This window comes from Cibotium barometz, chromosome 53, assembly GCF_041138505.1.
Source record: "Cibotium barometz isolate CiBa-2024 chromosome 53, ASM4113850v1, whole genome shotgun sequence".
Taxonomy (NCBI): domain Eukaryota; kingdom Viridiplantae; phylum Streptophyta; class Polypodiopsida; order Cyatheales; family Cibotiaceae; genus Cibotium; species Cibotium barometz.
The window spans coordinates 4,666,751-4,686,253 of record NC_141098.1 but is presented as its reverse complement, the minus strand read 5'-3'; the positions used below and the strand labels follow the sequence as shown (position 1 = coordinate 4,686,253).

Genomic DNA, 19,503 nt, shown 5'->3' with positions numbered 1-19,503 from the left:
CAATACCATAATCATTTGATCTATTAGGCAACTGCGAAGGTAGAGGATACATGTCACCTTCCATTCTTGGCGGCTTGTCACAGTCAGTGCTTAGATGTCCCAGTTCTCCACAGTTGTAACATGTGGGTATAAATCTACGTCCCCTGCCATATCCACGGCCTCCACCATTTCTTGCTTGGCCTTCACCATTGGCTTGGTAAAAACCTCTTCCCCGTCCTCACCCACCACCTGTATTACTCATAAGATTCAAGTTAAGATTCTTCATTAGATCAACCATTTGTTGCATGTCCTGCCTTAGCCCATCATCTATGGTAGTAGCTACTGATAATGCAAGCATCATTTGAGGCATGGTGTGGACAATTGGTGAATCAGTAGTGTGGACTATTTCCATGGGTACCCTAGCTGGAAGCAGTTCAACTCGCTTTACTTATGGCCTTACAATAGATGAATCCATCCCCAGCTGGTTCATCCGTTGTAGCTTCCAATCCTTACTCTCTGCAACCTCCACAACATCTTCAAAAGACTTACGCTTTTTTAGCTCCACCCTCCAGCGTATGTACCTTTAAGGCCAACAATAAATCTATCCTTCTTCATCATGTCAAGGGGTGGCTGCTCAGGTCCCAAGGCTTTGCATAAACTTTCCCAAAGCAAGGAGAACTTCTTGATGTAAGCATCAATAGGTTCATTGTCACCCTGTGTGAGAGCCTGCACTTCATGCCATACCTTATCTGGATCCTCAGTCTTCTTGAACCTATCAATTAAGGCTAGCTTTAAGCCAACCGCAGTCATAACTTCAGGCGGCTAGGCTACCCTTATTGATCTTCATAGGCCTTAAACCACATTCTTGCATCATCTTTGAAACAAATCTGTAAGAGATGCAGCACCTGTGCAGGGTCATCAATATCCTGAAATTAATGTTTAACATAAAATTGTTTATATTTGTGTAGATTAAGTTTCTGTACACAAAGGAAAATGTTTTGTTAGAAACCTCATAGCTACATTATATGATGGAGATGTAGATTATAAACATCAATTACATCACGAATATTAAAAATTATTTTTCGTAAAAGAAATGCGTTAAGACATGTCCTCCATCCACAGGTGACATCTGCAGGCTAGATTGGCACCTTTATCCTTCGACATCTCATGGCCTGAATAATATTTGGCTCTAATAATAGGTGTTCCACAATTGATGCAAACTTTCGAGCACATTTGAAAGGTCGACAAAACAAGCATCCAAAAAACTTTGGGTAAGACATCATCTTGATTGTAATTTTCTTTGCTAAAGCTTGATTAGAGAAACCCTATTAAACACTCTTCCCAAGATCACCTTTAATGGGGTTACACCCTCAGTAGGCTAACTAAAGCTCGGGCTTCCTCAGTGGGGGCACCAAAAAACTGTGGGAAGGCTGAAAGAATGAAATCACCTCTATAGCTACCCACCCCAGCAGCCTTGGAGAATACAACAAAGATAGGGGGCACCACCAGCAGGATGCTGGAAAGAAAAATTTCACAGATACCTTGTATACCATTCCACCCACTCTAGAACCAAGAAAAAAGATGGAGAATACACTCTACTACAAACATTCTTCAAGAGCTAAAAACTGTAAACACACTATCATGCGAATTAATCCCCCGTTTCAAACATCACCTACACTTGCTTTCTCAGATACTCATATCAAGATGGAAGAGATTGGAAGCACTTCTACATTTATATTCAGCCTGCTCACAGCTACAGGGAAGTGATTCACAGCTTCCTAATGACCACCAAAAATGACACCACAGTACCAAAAATAAATTTGAGCACAACAAAAGAGTATTTGTCACCTTACACCATCAAGGCGGAGATACCCTCTGTTTGTGTTCTGCAGATCTGTCTTAGAGAATGGCTCCCAGCAGCGTTCTGCCTTCTTTCCTAGGTTGTAATATGGCTTGGAAGGTCATGAGTATTCTTGGACTTCTCTTATGGATGCTTATACTGGCTGTAGGGATGCCCATCATGAGTTTGATATGCCATCATAAGTTTGTTTGAAGCAAACCAGATTTTTTAGAGAATACCAAAACCAAATGTGTTTTCATGGAGGGCAATACTGTCTGTTCATGTCTATTTGTTGGTAGCACGCTTGTGAGTATGTATGGGAATTGTGGGCACATTTTGGAGGCGGAGAATGTGTTTCAAAGGCTGTCCGTGCATACGGTAGTATCATGGACTGTGATGCTTTCTATGTATGTCAAGCAGGGTCAAGGAGAGAAAGTTCCATGGCTTTACAGACAGATGCAAGTGGAGGGCGTGAATGCGAATGAGAGGACAATTGTGATTGCCCTTCAGGCATACTGCATGCTTGCTGAAATGGAACAAGCTGTCCAAGTGTAAGGACAGAGGTCAATCAAAGTGGCGGCTCTGAAACTTTGCCAGGAATTGCATGCTGATGTTTGTAGAAAGGGCTTCGATTCACATCTCTTTGTTGGGAGCGGTCTGGTGAATGCTTATACAAAGTGTGGGAGTTATGTAGAAGCAGAGACTGTGTTTGATGGCTTTTCTGAGCATGATGTTGTGTCATGGAATGTGATGCTCTCAGCATACATCGAGCATGGCAAAGGAGAGCAAGCTTTACAGTTGTAAAGAGAGGTGAGAAGGGAGAGGGTAACTCTGAATGATGTTACACTTCTCTGCTTTCTGCAAGCTAGCAGTGAAACAGGAAGTTTAGAGACCACATCTTCACTTTGACATTGTCTGCAATGGATATGAGTGCATACCCTGTGTGGCTGCCAGTCTAATCAATGCCTATGGGACTTGTGCAAGCATGCTAGATGGGCAGGTGGTATTTGATGGGCTTCGTGAACTTCATATCGTGCCATGGACTGCATGCATTGCTGGTTATGCAGGAGTTGGAGACTCAGTAGCAACATTGCACATGTTTGAGAATCTGCACCTGGCAGGTTTAAAGCCTAATGGGGTAACATTGACATTAGTTATCTCAGCTTGCAGCCATACTGGCCTTGTTGTCAATGGCATTGAGTATTTTGAATCCTTGAGCAGAGGATATGGATTAGGTCCAGATTTGAAGCAGCATGGCAGTGTGTGGAACGAGTATTATGAACTTGATACAGGCAGAGTAGACAACTTCAACTAAGAAATTTTCAAAGAGGAACTCGAAGATCAGCGAGGAGGTGGGCATGTGTTTACTAAATTTAGAACAGAAAATCGTGGAATTGCCCGATTACGCCAAAGAAATTTTCTAGGATCTGGGGATTTAAAAGCGGAGTGCGCAGGTTGTGAAGAGCATCTGAGGGTGGGGGTATGGCGCTGGTAGTGAAAGACGTTCTGAGGCCTAGCGACTCTTTGTATTTTTTTCTTATACGCTGTCAATTTCTCTGCTGTTGATCTGTGTAGCCTCTTGTGTGCTGGTGCTGCTTGTGATAGTTTGGCTGAAGTTGAATGTGATTATGGGTGTGAAGGAGTTGCAGCTTGGCAAGAAGGTGAGATGCTGCTGAAGTCGCTACTACCTACTCTTGAGATCGCTCTACAGATTGCAAAAAATGATCTCAAGGGCCCAAGTGGAGTGCATGAGAGAATTCAGGGTGGGGAAGAGCCGTTCATTCCACTATTGGTGAGCTTGTTCGTGTATGAGAAGAAACGTTGCATCCATTGACGGCTTGGGTGTAATGGTGGGGGTGAAGAAGCTATCACAGCCTAGGAAAGAAGGCAGAACACTGCTGGGAGCCATTCTCTAAGAAGAGGGTATCTCAGCCTTGATGGTGTAAGGTGACAAATACTCTTTGTTGTGCTCAAATTTATTTTTGGTACTGTGGTGTCATTTTCGGTGGTCATTAGGAAGCTGTGAATCACTTCCCTGCAGCTGTGAGCAGGCTGAATATGAATGTAGAAATGCTTCTGATCTCTTCCATCTTGATATGAGTATCTGAGAAAGCAAGTGTAGGTGATGTTTGAAATGGGGGATTAATTCCCATGATAGTGTGTTTACAGTTTTTAGCTCTCGAAGAATGTTTGCAGTTGAGTGTATTCTCCATCTTTTTTCTTGGTTCTAGAGTGGGTGGAATGGTATACAAGGTATCTGTGAAATATTTGTTTCCAGCATCCTGCTGGTGGTGCCCTCTGTCTTTGTTGTATTCTCCAAGGCTGCTGGGTGGGTAGCTATAGAGGTGATTTCATTCTTTCAGTCTTCCCACAATGGTATTCCGTACGATAATCCGTCGTACGCCGTACGGAAACAAACCTTAGAAAATGGCATCCCTACCTGTGAGAATCTCGCTCAAACCTCTTGGATTCGACCACAGGTTGCCATTGTACTTCCATGTGTTTGGTCTCATAGACCCCACGTCCCTATTTGGGATGGCACTCAGTGATAATGACCCTGCCATCTCTATAGAGATCCCACTTGCCCAATCATGGGCCTTATGAACTCTCACCATCACCTCATGCCAGTGTGCCATCTGTGCTAGGGTGAGATCATCCCCCATGTCACGTATGTGCCCTTGAGGGCAGCCCGTCTGTCTAAGAAGGCTTGTCTGCTCTGGTGGCATCATGGAATCTAATGGTGAGGGGCCGCTCACATGTCATACCCTTCCCTGCCCTCCACGTATCTGCAAAAAAAGGGGGGGGGGGTTCCGTCCACTCCTAACATCTGGCAAAGCGTCGTGGAATCTAACTTGGGGGAAGCCCCCGCACTCACATGGAGGGCCCCCTCCATCCTACGTTTCTCCTCCTCTGGAGTCTCATATATGATGTTCTGTGGGGGTATGTGCTTCTTCACCACCTCCACCCAATCTTTCTTGGTGGTCTACAGTTTTTCATGCAACTTATCACTCGCAGCCTTTAGCTGCTCCAAGTCTGTTATTAACCCTCTTGAATATTCAGTTCCCCATCCTCCACTGTATGGTCCTCGACAGTAGCCTTTAGGGCTTCCATTTCTGCCCGGAGTTCCTCTTATCATTGGGGCAAGCTCTAGCATTGCCTGTATGGTTCAGCTTTGCCTCCAATTCTTCAATCTTGTTATTCTTGCCCTGTATCTCTTTGCGGAGGCCTTCCAACTGTTTTTCGTGTTGGTTGAGGACCCGCCAAACACCTTCTGCTCGATCAACGTCTTCTTGGTGTTGTCCTCCAGTCTTGATGCATGCCTCCAGCTCTTGTAGGTTCGTCTTGGCTATTTCCCCCTAGTTGCTGCCTTCGGGACCTGATCAGGGTAGGTGGGATGAGGGAGGCAGAGGGCAAGGACAAGGGAGTATGTGCAGCGCGAACAGCAGGGCAAACAACACACAGCACAAACCGAGGGCAAACAGCAGGGCGAGCAACAAGGAACAGTGCATGGGGGGCAATGCGAACAGCAGGGACCAGCGCACAGCGCAAACAGAGCAAAGGGGCACGAACAGCAAGTACACGCAGCACGAACAGCAAGGCAGCCACTAGCCTGCAGCCACAGCACAAATAGAGGGGAGGGGCACGAAGGTGCTCACGCCATCGAGAGAGAGAGAGAGAAACTCCAACATTGCACCATAGAGTTTGGCCAACACGTGGCCAACCATAACCGTCCTTTAGTTGCTCGGATCGAGCGTATCCCCTATTTTGTGGATCGGCACAATGGTGTGCATCGTCCACTCTGCAGGCAAACCCTCTGCCAGTGTCCTATTAAACAGGTGTGCAAGAAAAGGAGCCAAAGAATCTACTGCATATATGAGATGCTCACCCTGATGGCCTATATAGTCGGCAACCCGTCCATGCTGTAGGCGGCGGATAGCTTCCTTTACCATCGAGTGGGTAAAGAAGCTCGCTGTGGTAGGTCGAGGCTCCTGTGGCTGAGATATAGGTGGCTGCTGGGGGGGCGTGGTATAGGCCCTCTGCATATGTGTGCCATGTCTGTGGGTCTGCAATGGGTGTCGGTGTCCGGGGCTCTCTGAAGTGCCGCCATGAGATAGGGCTATCTCTACTCATGAAGAAATGGAAGATCTCTAGCTCCTGTATCTCTGCGAAGGCCTGCCTTTTGCGGCGAGTAAGTCTCCTCATCTCTCTCCTCGACTCCTGCTTTGTGATGGCTCCCAAGGCTCTCTGTATGCGGAGCCACGAGTATAGGGCTCTGCACTCGTCATCATACCATCTGTTCTCAGGCATAGTCCCAGATCTCGCAAGCTCTCCTGAGTGGACACGATGTGGGAAGCTATGTAATGCAGCTGTATGTAGGAGTGATGCCAGCTGGGCTGTAATGGTATCCATAGGTGCCAAAGGATCCATGAGTAGGAGCCCATCCTCTACTCTGCTAGTGTATATGTCTGCCTTGTCATGTGTGAAGTAGATGGTAGTGTGTGGCGTCCGTACGTGGGTTGCTGGTGATACTCGTGATCCGGCTAGTGAAAATGCCAAGTATGTATGATCTGCCCCAATAGGACGAGGTGGGATGGAGAATGAGGTGACAAGCTGTGATGCCTCCAAAGACCCCATAATGTAGTCTACCACCGTGCCTCCGGTCCGTGTATGACCCCCATGTGGGAAGCATGTCAGCCCTCTTGATCCCGGCCACTGTAGCATCCCGTTATAAATAACGAGATGATGCCTGGCTCCCAACTCTAGTAAGTGGTCCCCATAATGTTCTCTGTCTGGTCCAGTGTCCTCTGATGCCCGACTAGCCCCTATCTCCTCTGGATCCACAGGGTGGAGGATCTCCATGTCATCATATTCATACACCTCACACTGTCTGCTCTGTGTGTGCGCATTGAAGTCACCCGTAAGAAATACCTCCCCTAGTGTAGAATGATGCATAATCTCCTCTGACAGACAAGTGTATGGCCAGGCTCCTGTCTCCTCTTCCTGTGGCATGTCCTCTGTAATGACATAGGAGGATCCTGATGGAGGAAAGTAACATAGGGCTATGTATATAACCCTGTCCTGTGAGAGCTGTAAGCTGTGATCCACATGTATCTGGCCTCTGGATCCTGTGCTACCACTCTCAGTCTCCCCTGTAGCTCCTGTCTGAATAGAACTGCTACTCCCCTCGGCCCTCTCGAGGTACCCTAGCGTGTGGTCCTCCTGTATGCTGACTCCCATTGGAATCCCTCTACTCGAGGTAGCCCTCTCTCTGAGCTCTGATGTGTCTCTGTCAGAAGTATGATGTCTCTCCTCACCATAACATGATTCAGTTGTCCAGGCTGCACCCATAGTGAACCATTACAGTTCCATACTGCCATGTGTATCTCTGTCAGTGGCCTGGTCTGTGTCCCATAGGCCCCAAACCGCTAATCCATGGGCCGGTTATCAATGATGACCCGACCATCTCGATAGAAGGCCTTCTTGCCTTCTCTCCTCGCGTGTAAGACTCGTGGCATGCAAGCTCTCCTATGCTCTAGCTGCATCCTTGTGAGATCATCATTCAAGAAAATAGGAGCTCCCTTTAAGCCTCGTAGTATGATCCTCTTCCTCATGAAGATGGTGCGTACCTCCACATCCCGAAACTGTATGATGAGAGCTCTCTTCTTTGTCATGTCTTTCCCGGCCCTCCAAGCGAGGAAGGGGGGGGGTCCCTCATGTGAGTATCCAAGTCGTATACATAGTGTCCGCCCATCCCCCTCGGGGGTAGAGTCAGCTACCTCGGGAATCCCCGTAACTCTCACATTGAGTCTATGAGCATGTCGCATCCGCTCCTCCTCAATGGTAGTGTTGACGATTTGGAGCCCTTCTTTTTGGACATCCTCTTTCATTCCTTTTTGATGTTCCTCTTCACCACTTCTACCCAACCCTCCCTTGTTGCCTCCATCTTACCTTCTAGGCTCTTGGTGATTGCCTTGGTAAGTTCCTCTTTGATGGCCTCTTTGTCAACTTCCACAATCTCCCCCTCCTCCCATGGTGGTCGGTCCCATAGAGTGATCACCTCCGCTTTGAGGATGTCGATTTCCTCCTTCACAGTGTCCCGTTCCTTCTTCCATCCCTCTTTCTCCTCTTTCCATGCTTCCCTCCTTCCTTCTCTTTCTCCCTCTCCTTCTCCCTTTTCCAAGCTTCCTTCTCTTTTTGTAAAGCTTCGATCTCCTTCTCGACTTTGGAAAGTCGGTTGATGATGTTATTGATGGCGGAGTCCGCCATCTTCTTGTTTTCTCTGATGGAGATGTTCAACTTATCCTCCATTTTGACTATCTCCTGTTTGCTTGCACCCTTGGCCATGTCGATGTACCTCGGAGAGATAGAACCCTAACACTTATGTTGCTACCTTGGAGGCCTGAGCAAGGGTGGGTGAGGAAAGGGTAGCGAACATAACCTGGATTGGGTTGGGGCTTCACATGGCGGCGGCAACCAAAACGAGGCGACAGGGGAGGGGATGCGCAAGCGAAGGGGCGAGAGAAAGCGCAGGCGACAGGGGGAGAGAGAGAAAGGCGACAGGGGGAGAGAGATGCGAAGGCGACAGTAGAGAGAGAGAGAGAGAGAGAGAGAGGTGGGCAGGGGGGAGAGAGAGAGAGGTGGGAGGGAATGCACAGGTGGGAGAGAGAGAGAGAGAGGGGGGGGGCAGGGGGGCTGGCGGGAGAGAGGGCGGGAGGGAGGGCTGGCGCAGAGGGGGTTGCTGGCAGGAGGGGGGGCAGAGGGGGCTGGCGGAGGGGGGCGAGGGGCTCGCGGGAGGGGGTGCAGAGGGGGCTGGCGCAGAGGGGGGCGAGGGGCTGGCGCGAGAGAGAGAGAGAGAGAGAGTGGGAGGGAGGGAGAGAAAGAAAGAAAGATTTTATTAACGTCTTCCAAAAGACCGAACTCGGCCTATGAGACAAATCGGAGTACCTGTATGGGGTATCCTTTGTCATCCCAACAAAATGAAAAAAAACTGAACAAAAAAAAGCTGAATCTGGGTATGCAGGGGATGGAGCTCTACTACTAGGAGAATGCAAAGCTATATGCATGGAGTATACAATCATGATATGCAACCTAGCTAGCTCCATCCTGTACCATACTGGGGGTATAAAATGGCATACATCAGTGAAGGGGGTGTCCACAGCTCCCTGGAGAACATGCCTGAGTGTGCTCTGAAGCGAGCCAGTCGCTCCGCACCCTCTCTCTGAAACTGAGCTCTGATCTCTGTCATCTCTCTCTGGTATAGGCGTGGTGTCCGAAAGCCAGGTGTCCTCTGTCTCCTGCGGGCTCTAAGTGTCTCTGCTCTCTGGAGAGTAATTCCCTGCCGTGTAGGGGCTGGGAGGGGGATGGATCTCTGAAAAAATGTAGTAATCTGTGTCTGTCGCCCCCCCCCCTGGAGCTGTCTGAGCCTGTAATAATAATCTCTCTGTGGCGCTGTATGTCTAGAATGTATCTCCCCAGTATGCGCTGGTCTGCTGCCTCAAAGATCTGGCGTAGGGAATGTGGCTCTCTGAATAAAATGGGATATCTCTCTCTGATGGCTGTATATGCTCTGCATCTACATACATAATGCTCCTCACTCTCCACCTCCTCTCTGCACAATCTGCATACCCTCTCCTCTCGGGGCATCCGTGCTGCTCTGCCAGTCTCAATCTCCAATCTGTGTGATGAGACTCTAAGCTGACCAAGTGGTAAAAAGCCCTCCATGCATCTAGCACGAGAGAGAGAGAGAGAAAGACCAAAGCGTGGCCAACTGCTGAGACAGACAGAACAGAGAGGAGAAACAAGAAAGAAGAAAGAGAGAGAGAGAGAGAGAGAGAGAGAGAGAGTCACCCTTTAGAGATAAGTGCATAGGGGCACCGCCAACCCTCCTCATCCCCTAATCCACCCTGCTCTCTCTTCTAATGAGCTGTGAGAGGGACACACTGACACAGAGAGCTTGCTAAAGAAAAACAACAGGATAAGGAGGACAGCATTGTACTTGAAAGCTCTCTTATTTCTTTGGACGAAGATTGGGTGGGGGGGAACTTCTAGAAGGCTTAATGCCTTGTCCTAGAAGTAGTCTACATTGCCCTTCATTTCCCGTCAATATCCTTGAAGTTCAAATCAGCACATTATCCCTGGGGTAGCCAAAGGTAGGAAAAAGTAGAGGTGTTCCTCAAATCATCCCTTCTATAGAGATCCTTTCCCTTCTATAGAGATCCTTTCTATCAATTATGGATAATGTGTGTTCTACTACATTAGAGCCTTGGGTGCCAATCCTGAAAGCATAGACACCTCAGCTCTACATGCCAATTAGGCAGCAGACATTAACTGTGAATCTAAGTTGTGCATGGCAATTCAATCTGATAGCTCAAGTCTCTGACAGTTCTTATCTCTGTGCACAATGTACAGCGTCACCTATGGGCCAGCTTAGAGTTGGAATGGTCCTTCATACAGGCATACTTGCATACAGTCCCTTAAATGCACTGTCTTTAAACTTTAAGCTTGCTAATTAGTCGCAAGTTTATCTAGGACCAAAAAGGAGCATTTATGTCACGCTTTCCCATAGATTATTGATGGCTCTAAGGAGGGTAGGACTGCACAATAGACAAGCAACATTGAATATAGTGATGGTCCATGTGAACATAGAGTTTGCTGACGCATCAATAATGGTACCACATTTAAAAAAAATGTTTCACTCTGCTAGCATTTTTTATCAAGGCATAGCTTGCACCTTGTTCTAAATGAGCTTTGTACTCTCCTAAGAATAACCGCTGGAGCACAAATGCATTTGTTTCAAAACAAGAAAGATGATGAGAAAATCATATCATTTCAAATGTGGCACAAATAAACCAATCTCAATAAAACAAATTTTGACTACAGAAAATCTCTGCCAACCTTCAATTTGTTTATATCGAAAATCAGAAGGGTATATAGCCTCCACCATATTTGCAACTGAAAGAATATGTGTAATCTTCAAACTTATCAGTTGGTCCTTGTTGTAGGCTGCTCCGATAGATCCAAGATAGAGCCCCTAAACATTGCTTTACCTTCAACCACCTCTCTCTCTCTCTCTCTCTCTCTCTCTCTCTCTCTCTCTCTCTTGGGGGAGAGTTTTGATTTGTTCTATTTTACTTTCTGTTCCATGATGAGATATGCCATGTACATTATTGTATCACTTTGGTCTCATAGGCCCATAGGGGTCTTTAGTAGACACTCTCTCTCTCTCTCTCTCTCTCTCTCTCTCTCTCTCTCTCTCTTGGGGGAGAGTTTTGATTTGTTCTATTTTACTTTCTGTTCCATGATGAGATATGCCATGTACATTATTGTATCACTTTGGTCTCATAGGCCCATAGGGGTCTTTAGTAGACGCTTAATCTCTCTCTCTCTGGAGGCACCCTCTCTCACCTTGACACATGCTAGATACAGACTCACCTCATATACGGGCAGGGAACATATGATCAAAGGGGAAGAGATGCTTCTCCTCCGGCTGGCCGCTCTGTGAGGAGAAGACTATCTCATACAAAGTCTCAAGAAGGCTTCCCGCCGCTTCCGCATGTGGTCAGAACCTCCCTGTAGCTTCCCCCACTGACCGCGGAGGGTGTGAATGATATCAAGCCATATGCTCGTGATGGTCTCAACCGGCGAAGTGTGGGTACCCTCGATGGTCTCGCTGCATCTAGCACGCCAAATGTGCCAGGCTGCTATGCTACCACAAATCTCCCATCTCTGGCATAAGCCTCGTCGCCAATCACCTGTCGGTAGGGCTGTGACTGGTACTGCTGCAATACAATGGTGGGAGAACTGAAGGGCTGGTCCTCCCCCATCCTCCTCATAAGTCCTGACCACTCTAGCCTCGGTGGCCCAAGCGACAGTACCCCAAGTGATGATCCGGGTCGATGCCCTGTCCATAGCGAAGATGCGGAGAATCCGCTGCCATATCTGTTGGGCCTTCGGGCAATCGCAAAGGCAATGTCGCTTAGACTCCTGGGGGTGGCCACACCTCGGGCAAGTTGCTGACCGACCTCTGACTACCAGCCAAGTACCGACCGCCAAACTCCTATGTGCCATCAACCAAAGAAAGAAAGTGATCTTCCTCGGCCGATAGCTGTCCCAAAGCCTCTTCCAAAAATCTGAAAGGAAGCACTGTGATAGGCCCTGAGACTGCCAATGTGCGGCTGATGATGGCGTGCCATCTATCTCAGACACCTAGATCCTACGGCCAAGCCACGCTGTATATGCAAAGAAGGGGACATCCAGAGTCTCCTCCCGATCTGCGGGATCATGCCAAGTCCACTCTCCAAGGTCCCACTGCAACCACGTGAGAGGTCGGCTCTCCCGAATCCACAGCGCAATAGTCTCTCCCTGGCCACCTTGGCCGGTGCTCAATCTATGTGCCATCCCATGCCCGAAAATCAATCACCCTCACCCTCTGCAAGGTGCGACCTTTGAAATCCTCCAAGGGATGCTCTGATCTCTCTAGTCTGCCATGGGATCCAATAGAAAAAGTGAGCAGACCAATGTCCTCATCTGCTCCATGGACCACCACAAGGATATTGTGTCTAGTAAACACACCTAGCCATGTCAGGGAGGTCAGGTCAGGAATAGGAGTCAACCACTCCTGAGGAATAGCTGAGTCAATGTCGATCCTAAGCTTGTCTCTAGCTCAGATCCCTATCAGGCCTCTCTCCTGCTCCTCCTGAGGTAACTGCCTATGTGCAATCCGATCTCTGAGAGACCTGGCTGGTCCCATGCTCAAGGTGCCCCAAGATATATGTGGTCGGGCCCCTAGCATATGGCCACTAGTCTTCCGTACACATTAATATAACTTTCTTTCTTTCTCTCTCTCTCGTTACCGATGGCGTGAACTTGTGCACCTTGCCCTGCTCGCGCTTCGCGTTGCTGGCATTAGCCCTTGCTGCTGCGGGCACTTGCCCGTTGTTCTCCCCACCCTTGACTTTAAAGCAGCCATGGTGACAGAATCATATGTATACTTGGGTATTACCTTCACTAATAATGGGAGCCGTTTCTCCATGAGACATGCATTACATGACCGGCTCACCCGAGGTTATGCTGCCCTTGCATTGATGGAGCGACAGTGTCATCAGGCTCGCTTCCACGAGCCTTGCACCAAAGGATGGCTATTTGACACCTTAGTCACCCCAGCGATGATGTATGCAGCACTGGTATGGGCCCTTGACCTCTCGGCATATGATTGGCGTCAGATGGCAGATCCTCATGATCTCCAAGATGATTCGCAGAGCAAACCATCAGTACACGAGATCGTCAGAGAAGAGCTAGCTTGTAGTGCCTCCCATGATGGTAGAGGCTCTATTTCAAACCATAGCCTATATTAGACAAATCAGAGGCATGGGTCCAAAGAGACTACCGTGCTTGGCCATGGAGTCCTCATAGAGTATTGCCACAGAGGGCCATCACCCATCATGGTATGCTGCAGTAGATGAGTGGTTCTCAACACATGGACTCGACATGGATAGATTACCGCCCTTCCAGTATGATGATGATGACTCCCCATACTTTACATTCTCCCGAGAGGAGAGGAATAGAGTCTTGAGACAAGATTTGATCCAAATGCACACAAGGGAGACTTGGTCGGGTCCACTTCCCACCAAGATGCAGTACTACAGAGATCATTTCCTTAGATTCACAGAGGATGGATTTGTCAGACGCCAAGCTATATGGATGTACACACGTCTCATGCTATGAGGGTGACTACTAGTCAGATCAGAGTTTCCTCTCACTCTGGAGATTGAGGCAAGGGGAGGAGCACGGACCCCAGAGAGGACAGAGTATGCATATTATGCCACAGAGAGGTAGAGACAAAGGAACATTACATATGCAGATGCCCTGTATATTATGAGATCAGAGGGAGATACCACTGCTTGTTTAGAGAGGGTTTTGGCCCACTTAGACGGGTGATGGAGTATCCTGATCAGAGATGCTTAGGCCTTTTTCCTCCTTGAGCTACACCGACATAGAGAGAGGCTTCTACAGGTGCAGAGCCAGAGATCCAAGCCACAGATCACCAGCTTCTTTAGGCCTATGAGCAAGCCACATCCCCCTCCCCCTGTATCATCTACCTGCCGACGAGGGCTCACACTACAAAGAGCCTCGGAGAACAGAGCTGCCAGGAGACCGCGACTACCCGGATGCAGACCACAACTACTCCATCACGCCCAGTCTGCCCTGATTTAGGTACGATACCACAGAGCTATGGGGGAGAGAGTCCGGAGGCTACACCAGCGCACAACAGATGTGAGAGTCCTCCTCACCCCATGTATGATGTACTACACCCCACAATCTCCACTAGGTTGAATTAGTAGTATACCACTTATCATGATTGTACATATATAGCATGCTAGACAGTGACAGCACAGTGAGCAGCATATGACTAGGATTAGCTTTTCATTTAAGTTTTTCTTTCCATGATACTCAGGACATGGACTTGTTGTATAGAGATTTGTCTCATAGGCCAATCTGGCCTTCCATAGACGTTAATATATCTTTTCGTTCGTTCTTTTCTCTCTCTCTTTGCAAAAAAACAGGCATGCAAAGCCTCAGGACAGGCAGTCTTTCAAAGGAGCTACTCTACCCTTGACCACATCTTCAACCTCCGTGTCATCATCAAGGAGGGTAGAGCACGACATCAGAGCTTTTGATACTCTACCCCGAGCCCACCTCCTACACCGTCTACAGGAGATAGGAGTCCCATCTAACATGGTTTGGAGCATCATCGCCCTCTATGAGTCCGTCACTGGAGGAGTGAGAGCCCTAGGAGGTACATCGCAAGAGGTTTCCAGCACTATCGGGGTGAAGTAGGGCTGCCCTCTATCACCCACTCTTTTTAGCCTCTACATTGATGAGATCTTGAGCTTCATTGACGGATTAGGCGAGGCTGGTCCCACACTGACAAACATATTGATCCCCATACTACTTTATGCAGATGGCATCGTCCTCCCCTCAGATTCAGCCGAGGGGCTTCAGAGACAGTTGGATGCCTTATAGGACTTCTGCACTCAACAGGACCTCTCTGTTAGCCTTGGTAAAACCAAGGTAATGGTCTTCAATAATTCTTGCCCCTTCATATCGAGATTGAGCTTCACCTATAGAGGGGATCCTGTGGAGATTGTCTCATCCTATGTCTACATTGGTGTAACTTTTAGTGGCCCACACTTCACCATGCTTCCTGTAGCACATGCCAGAGTGACACGGGGATATGTAGCCTTGAGCTTACTTGAGTGGCGGTGCTTCCAGGCATGTTTCCAAGAGCCCGGGACGAAGGGTTCACACTAGCCTTGATGTATGGAGCAGCTTTCCAGGGGCCAGATTTATCCGATGAGGATTGGCAACGAGTTGAGAGACCCGAGGCCATGATTTTCTCCCATATGATCCGCAGTAAACCATCAGTCCCACACCAGATTATTCAGGCAGAGTTTGCTGCAGCCCCGATGGTAGTAGATGCACTCTTCCAGACAGCCACCTACCTCCATTGCCAAACACATGGATCCCCATAGGTACCCGAAGCTTGCCCTAGAGTCCTCGAGACAGCTAGCACTTGAGGGCAACTCTGGAGTACAGTATGCATTAGTTTCCAATTGGTTTTAAATATATGGGCTCCGCATGGACCGCATACCACCCCTTCAGTACAGTTTGGACTCCCCTTTTCTCTGGCTCTCTCACGAGGAAACCAACTCGGTTATCCGATTAGATCTTCTCAGCCTCTACACCCATTGCACATGGATCACACCTCTAGAGCTCCCAACGAAGATGCACTTCTACAAAGATAACTTCCTCACGCTCACTGAGGATGGATTCATCTAGCAGCTGGGCTACCTGGGTGTTCACATGTCCCATGCCATGCGGATAGCGATTGGCCAGAGAAGAGTGTAGACGGGTAGAGTTGAGCAAGTCTTCAAAGCCAGGAAGCTCATACGGAGACCCAGAGAGGAGAGAATCTACCAATTTTGCCACACAGAGGTTGAGACGGAGGAGCATTCCATATGCCACTGCCCAGTATACAATGAGATCCAAGGGAGGTTTGGTCCACTCTCCAAGATCATTGACTTCCCGGACCAACGTTGCATGGGTCTCTTCCTTCTTGAGCTCTACAGACATAGGGACACCTTCTTGAGAGAGCTTCGGCCCCAGCGACCCCGCCCCTCCCTCACCAACCAACCATCACCAGTTTCTTCCAAACCCAGGAGGTAGAGGACACCGATACAGTGGATCTTGTGGACCCACCTCGAGCTACTATGGACCCACCTTGCCCGAGAGGAGTTGCCTCGAACCGGGCCTCCGCACTCTAGTTTGCTCGACCCCCAGCATCACGCACGATCCCCTCATCAGCTGGGTGGTTCAGGTTATGGAAGCCCGCAAGGTAAGAAAATGGGCCATTTATCGTGATGATTGAGTCATCATCATGGATAAACGCCCCACATGACGGTGCGGGGCCTATGAGACCATAGATGCATTGAGGATGGGAGTATGGAATTGCAATGAAACTCTATGGTCAAACACAGGAGGCTTCACAGAGACTTACACAGATAGGGATATTATCTTCTACACAGAAACGCATCAAAGCCCTAAGAGAGGGCTACCCAAAGTGGAGGGTGCGTGGCTCAAGAGGAGTGGCATGCTTGTTTCGCCCTCATTTGAGAGGCATGCTCACAATGGTTAGACACAATGAGGCGGCTTGCTTTATGTGGATGCGATTAGCCAGGCCTGGCTTGAGAGTGATGCATATTGCAATATGCTGCTTCCCACCACAGAAATCAGAATATGCATACAAGTTGCCAGAGAAAGGGGAGACTCCATATGCACCATTATGTGCAGACCTTGCAGAGTTCTCCCAACAAGGAGAGGTCCTCCTATTAGGAGACTTTAATGCACAGACAAAAGGGGAACAAGTGTAGACATATGACTTCCAGGGAGATGCAATTATGTTGTCAAAAATTGACTTGGCTGAGATGGGCCTCCAAAGGGCCAACCAGGATATAGGGAATGCAATACCATATGGTAGACACTTCTTGGAGATGGGGGCTATGCATGAGCTGGTTATATATAATGGGTTGTCCAGATGGCCGTAGTCGGACAACCTTACATCTTTTCCGTATGGGGGAGGCACTAGTACGGTGGATTACCTCATGGGATCCCCCGCTCTTATACCGCACATCCCAGACTTCACCATCCCTCCTCCCCCCATAGTAGCTGACCACGCATTACTTTTTTCACGATCTCATGCCCCATCTTACCACCCACACCCACACCCCCTATCACCACCTTCACCCGGATTCATTTCCATCATGATCTTGACCACATCTATGAGGACAACCTCTCCCACCACATTTCAGCTCTCGACGTATCCCTCCCTATCTCCACCATCACATCCCAACTTTCCTCCATCATCCATGACTCTGCCCACACCAGCTTCCCCTACACCACATCCTCCACAGCAAGTTTGCCAATGGGATCCCAACCCCAAAAAGGATAGTATGATGAAGAGTGCAAAACCACCAGGCTTCGCTTCTTACACAAGAGGGAACATGGGCTGATTTCAGCACATAAGATGCAATGCATCTTCCGTACATTCGGGCATTTCTCGCCAAACGAGAACAAGAGTTATACCAGCTCTTTTTGAGCTAGGACAACTCAGACGCTTGGCGCATTCTGGAAGAAAAAAGAGCACCTACACCTATCACAGATCCTAGCCTTTGGGAAGCCTATGCACGGCAGTTGTATGATGTGCCAAACCAGCCTATACCACAAATGTCACACATCCCTAGGCCTACATCATTTTATCTCTATGATTCCCCCAACGTCACTAGGGCTCTTAAAAAGCTACATAATGGGAGAGCAAAAGATCATGAGGATCTACAAAAATTTTGCCCACAGGCACCATGGATTGGCTCCCATTCTTGCCAGTCTTTTTAACTGAGCACTCAGTGCTGCAGGCTTCCCACCCTCCTGGACTACCAACACCATTGTCAATATCTACAAAGCAGGAGACCCCACGGACCCAGGTAACTACAAGACTATCATGATTGGTCACACAATGGCCAAAATCTATGGGGCAGTACTAGAGGACATAATGAGCTCTATGGTAGAGAGGATGGGAAACAGAGCATCAGGCCAGGCAGGCTTCAGGAGAAACTTCTCCACACTGGACCATATCTTTACTTTACGGGCTATCGTAGAGGAGGGGAGGTCCTCAAAAAGACGTGTGTATTGCTACTTTGTGGATTTCCACAAAGCCTTTGACTCCATCCCTCGATCTCGTCTGATAGGACGCTTGCAGGAGCTCCAGTTCTCACATGAGATGATATGGGGTGTGATGGCACTATATGAGGCAGTACTCAGCCGAGTACGTGCACCCGGTGGGAGATATATGTAGCACTATTGGGGTTAAGCAAGGCTGCCCACTCTCACCTACACTCTTTGGCCTATATATTGATGAGAGCGCACTATCTGTGGATAGTTTCGGAGGTAGAAGTTCACCATTCGCTCAATCAGTAGTGCCCATATTGCTATATGCTGACGACATTGTCTTGATCTCAAATTCAGCCAACGGTTTACAGAAACACTTAAATGCATTGGACAGATTTTGCAGGGAGAGAGACCTTACAATCAATTTGGGCAAAACCAAGGTTATGGTCTTCAACACATCTTATGCAGTCACCTCATGATTTTCTTTCATATACAGAGATGCCCCAGTGGAGATTGTGCACAAGTATGTGTATCTAGGAGTCACTTTTACATGCCCTTTGTTCTGCATGACCATAGCTGCCACTAACCGACTTGCGAGGGGGCACGCCTCCCTAGCCCGTATGGAGAGAGAGTGTTTCCAGGCACATTTCCAAGAACCTTGCACTAAGTGCTGGGTCTTTGATACTCTAGTACGACCAGCGGCTATGTATGGTGCAGCCTTTTGGGGGCCAAGCCTAGGGAAAGAGCATTGGAGGAGCATAGAGAGACTACATGTGATGATGTTGGCGCCCATGATCAGGAGTAAGCCATCTGTACTACATGAAATTCTACATGCAGAGTTTGGGGTGGCTCCACTGGTTACAGATGCCCTTTTTCAGACTGTCACTTATATTCAGCATGTATACACGCTTGACAGAGATTGCCTCCCACGACTAGCACTAAGTCCTCTATGCAATTATACGGTGAGAGGCAATTGAGATGAGCTGGACTGCCCTCCCCCTCAGCGACATGGCCACCACACATGCATGGTACTCTGAGGTAGTCGAGTGGTTTCATGCACGTGGCATACAAATGGACCGTCTCCCCCCGTTTCAGTATAGCTTGGATTCCCCATACATTGATCTCTCATGTCAAGAGATCAACCGGATCATCCGGTTAGATCTACTCGGGCTACACATACACCAGACATGGGTGTCTCCGTCAGAGATTGGTAAGAAGCGAGTTCTACAGAGATCACTTCTTGAGACTCTCCGAGGATGGATTCTTTGAGATCCCGGGATACATACAGATACACACGTCACATGCTATGCATATCACGATCGGCCAGCTCAGGGTATCCTCCCACCGCCTCATAGTAGAGACTGGCAGAGCTGAGGATATCCCACATGAGGAGAGAACATGCATAGTATGCATCACAAGAGCAGTAGAGGATGAGGCCCATTATATGTTCAGTTACCCGGCTT

General features: G+C 48.5%; 1 protein-coding gene and 1 pseudogene across 9 annotated transcripts in view; both read right to left on the bottom strand.

Moving 5' to 3' along the window:
• Positions 1–19,503, bottom strand: part of LOC147608211 (dual specificity protein phosphatase 1B-like) — a 126,565-nt gene that overhangs the window by 67,642 nt on the left and 39,420 nt on the right. For all 9 annotated transcript variants that reach the window (XM_086789228.1, XM_086789231.1, XM_086789232.1 and 6 more), the window contains one exon: positions 10,715–10,850. In XM_086789228.1, coding sequence (XP_086645354.1) covers positions 10,715–10,850 — 136 coding nt within the window. The remainder of the gene's footprint in view (positions 1–10,714; positions 10,851–19,503) is intronic.
• LOC147608212 (uncharacterized) lies at positions 6,370–8,227 on the bottom strand (annotated as a pseudogene).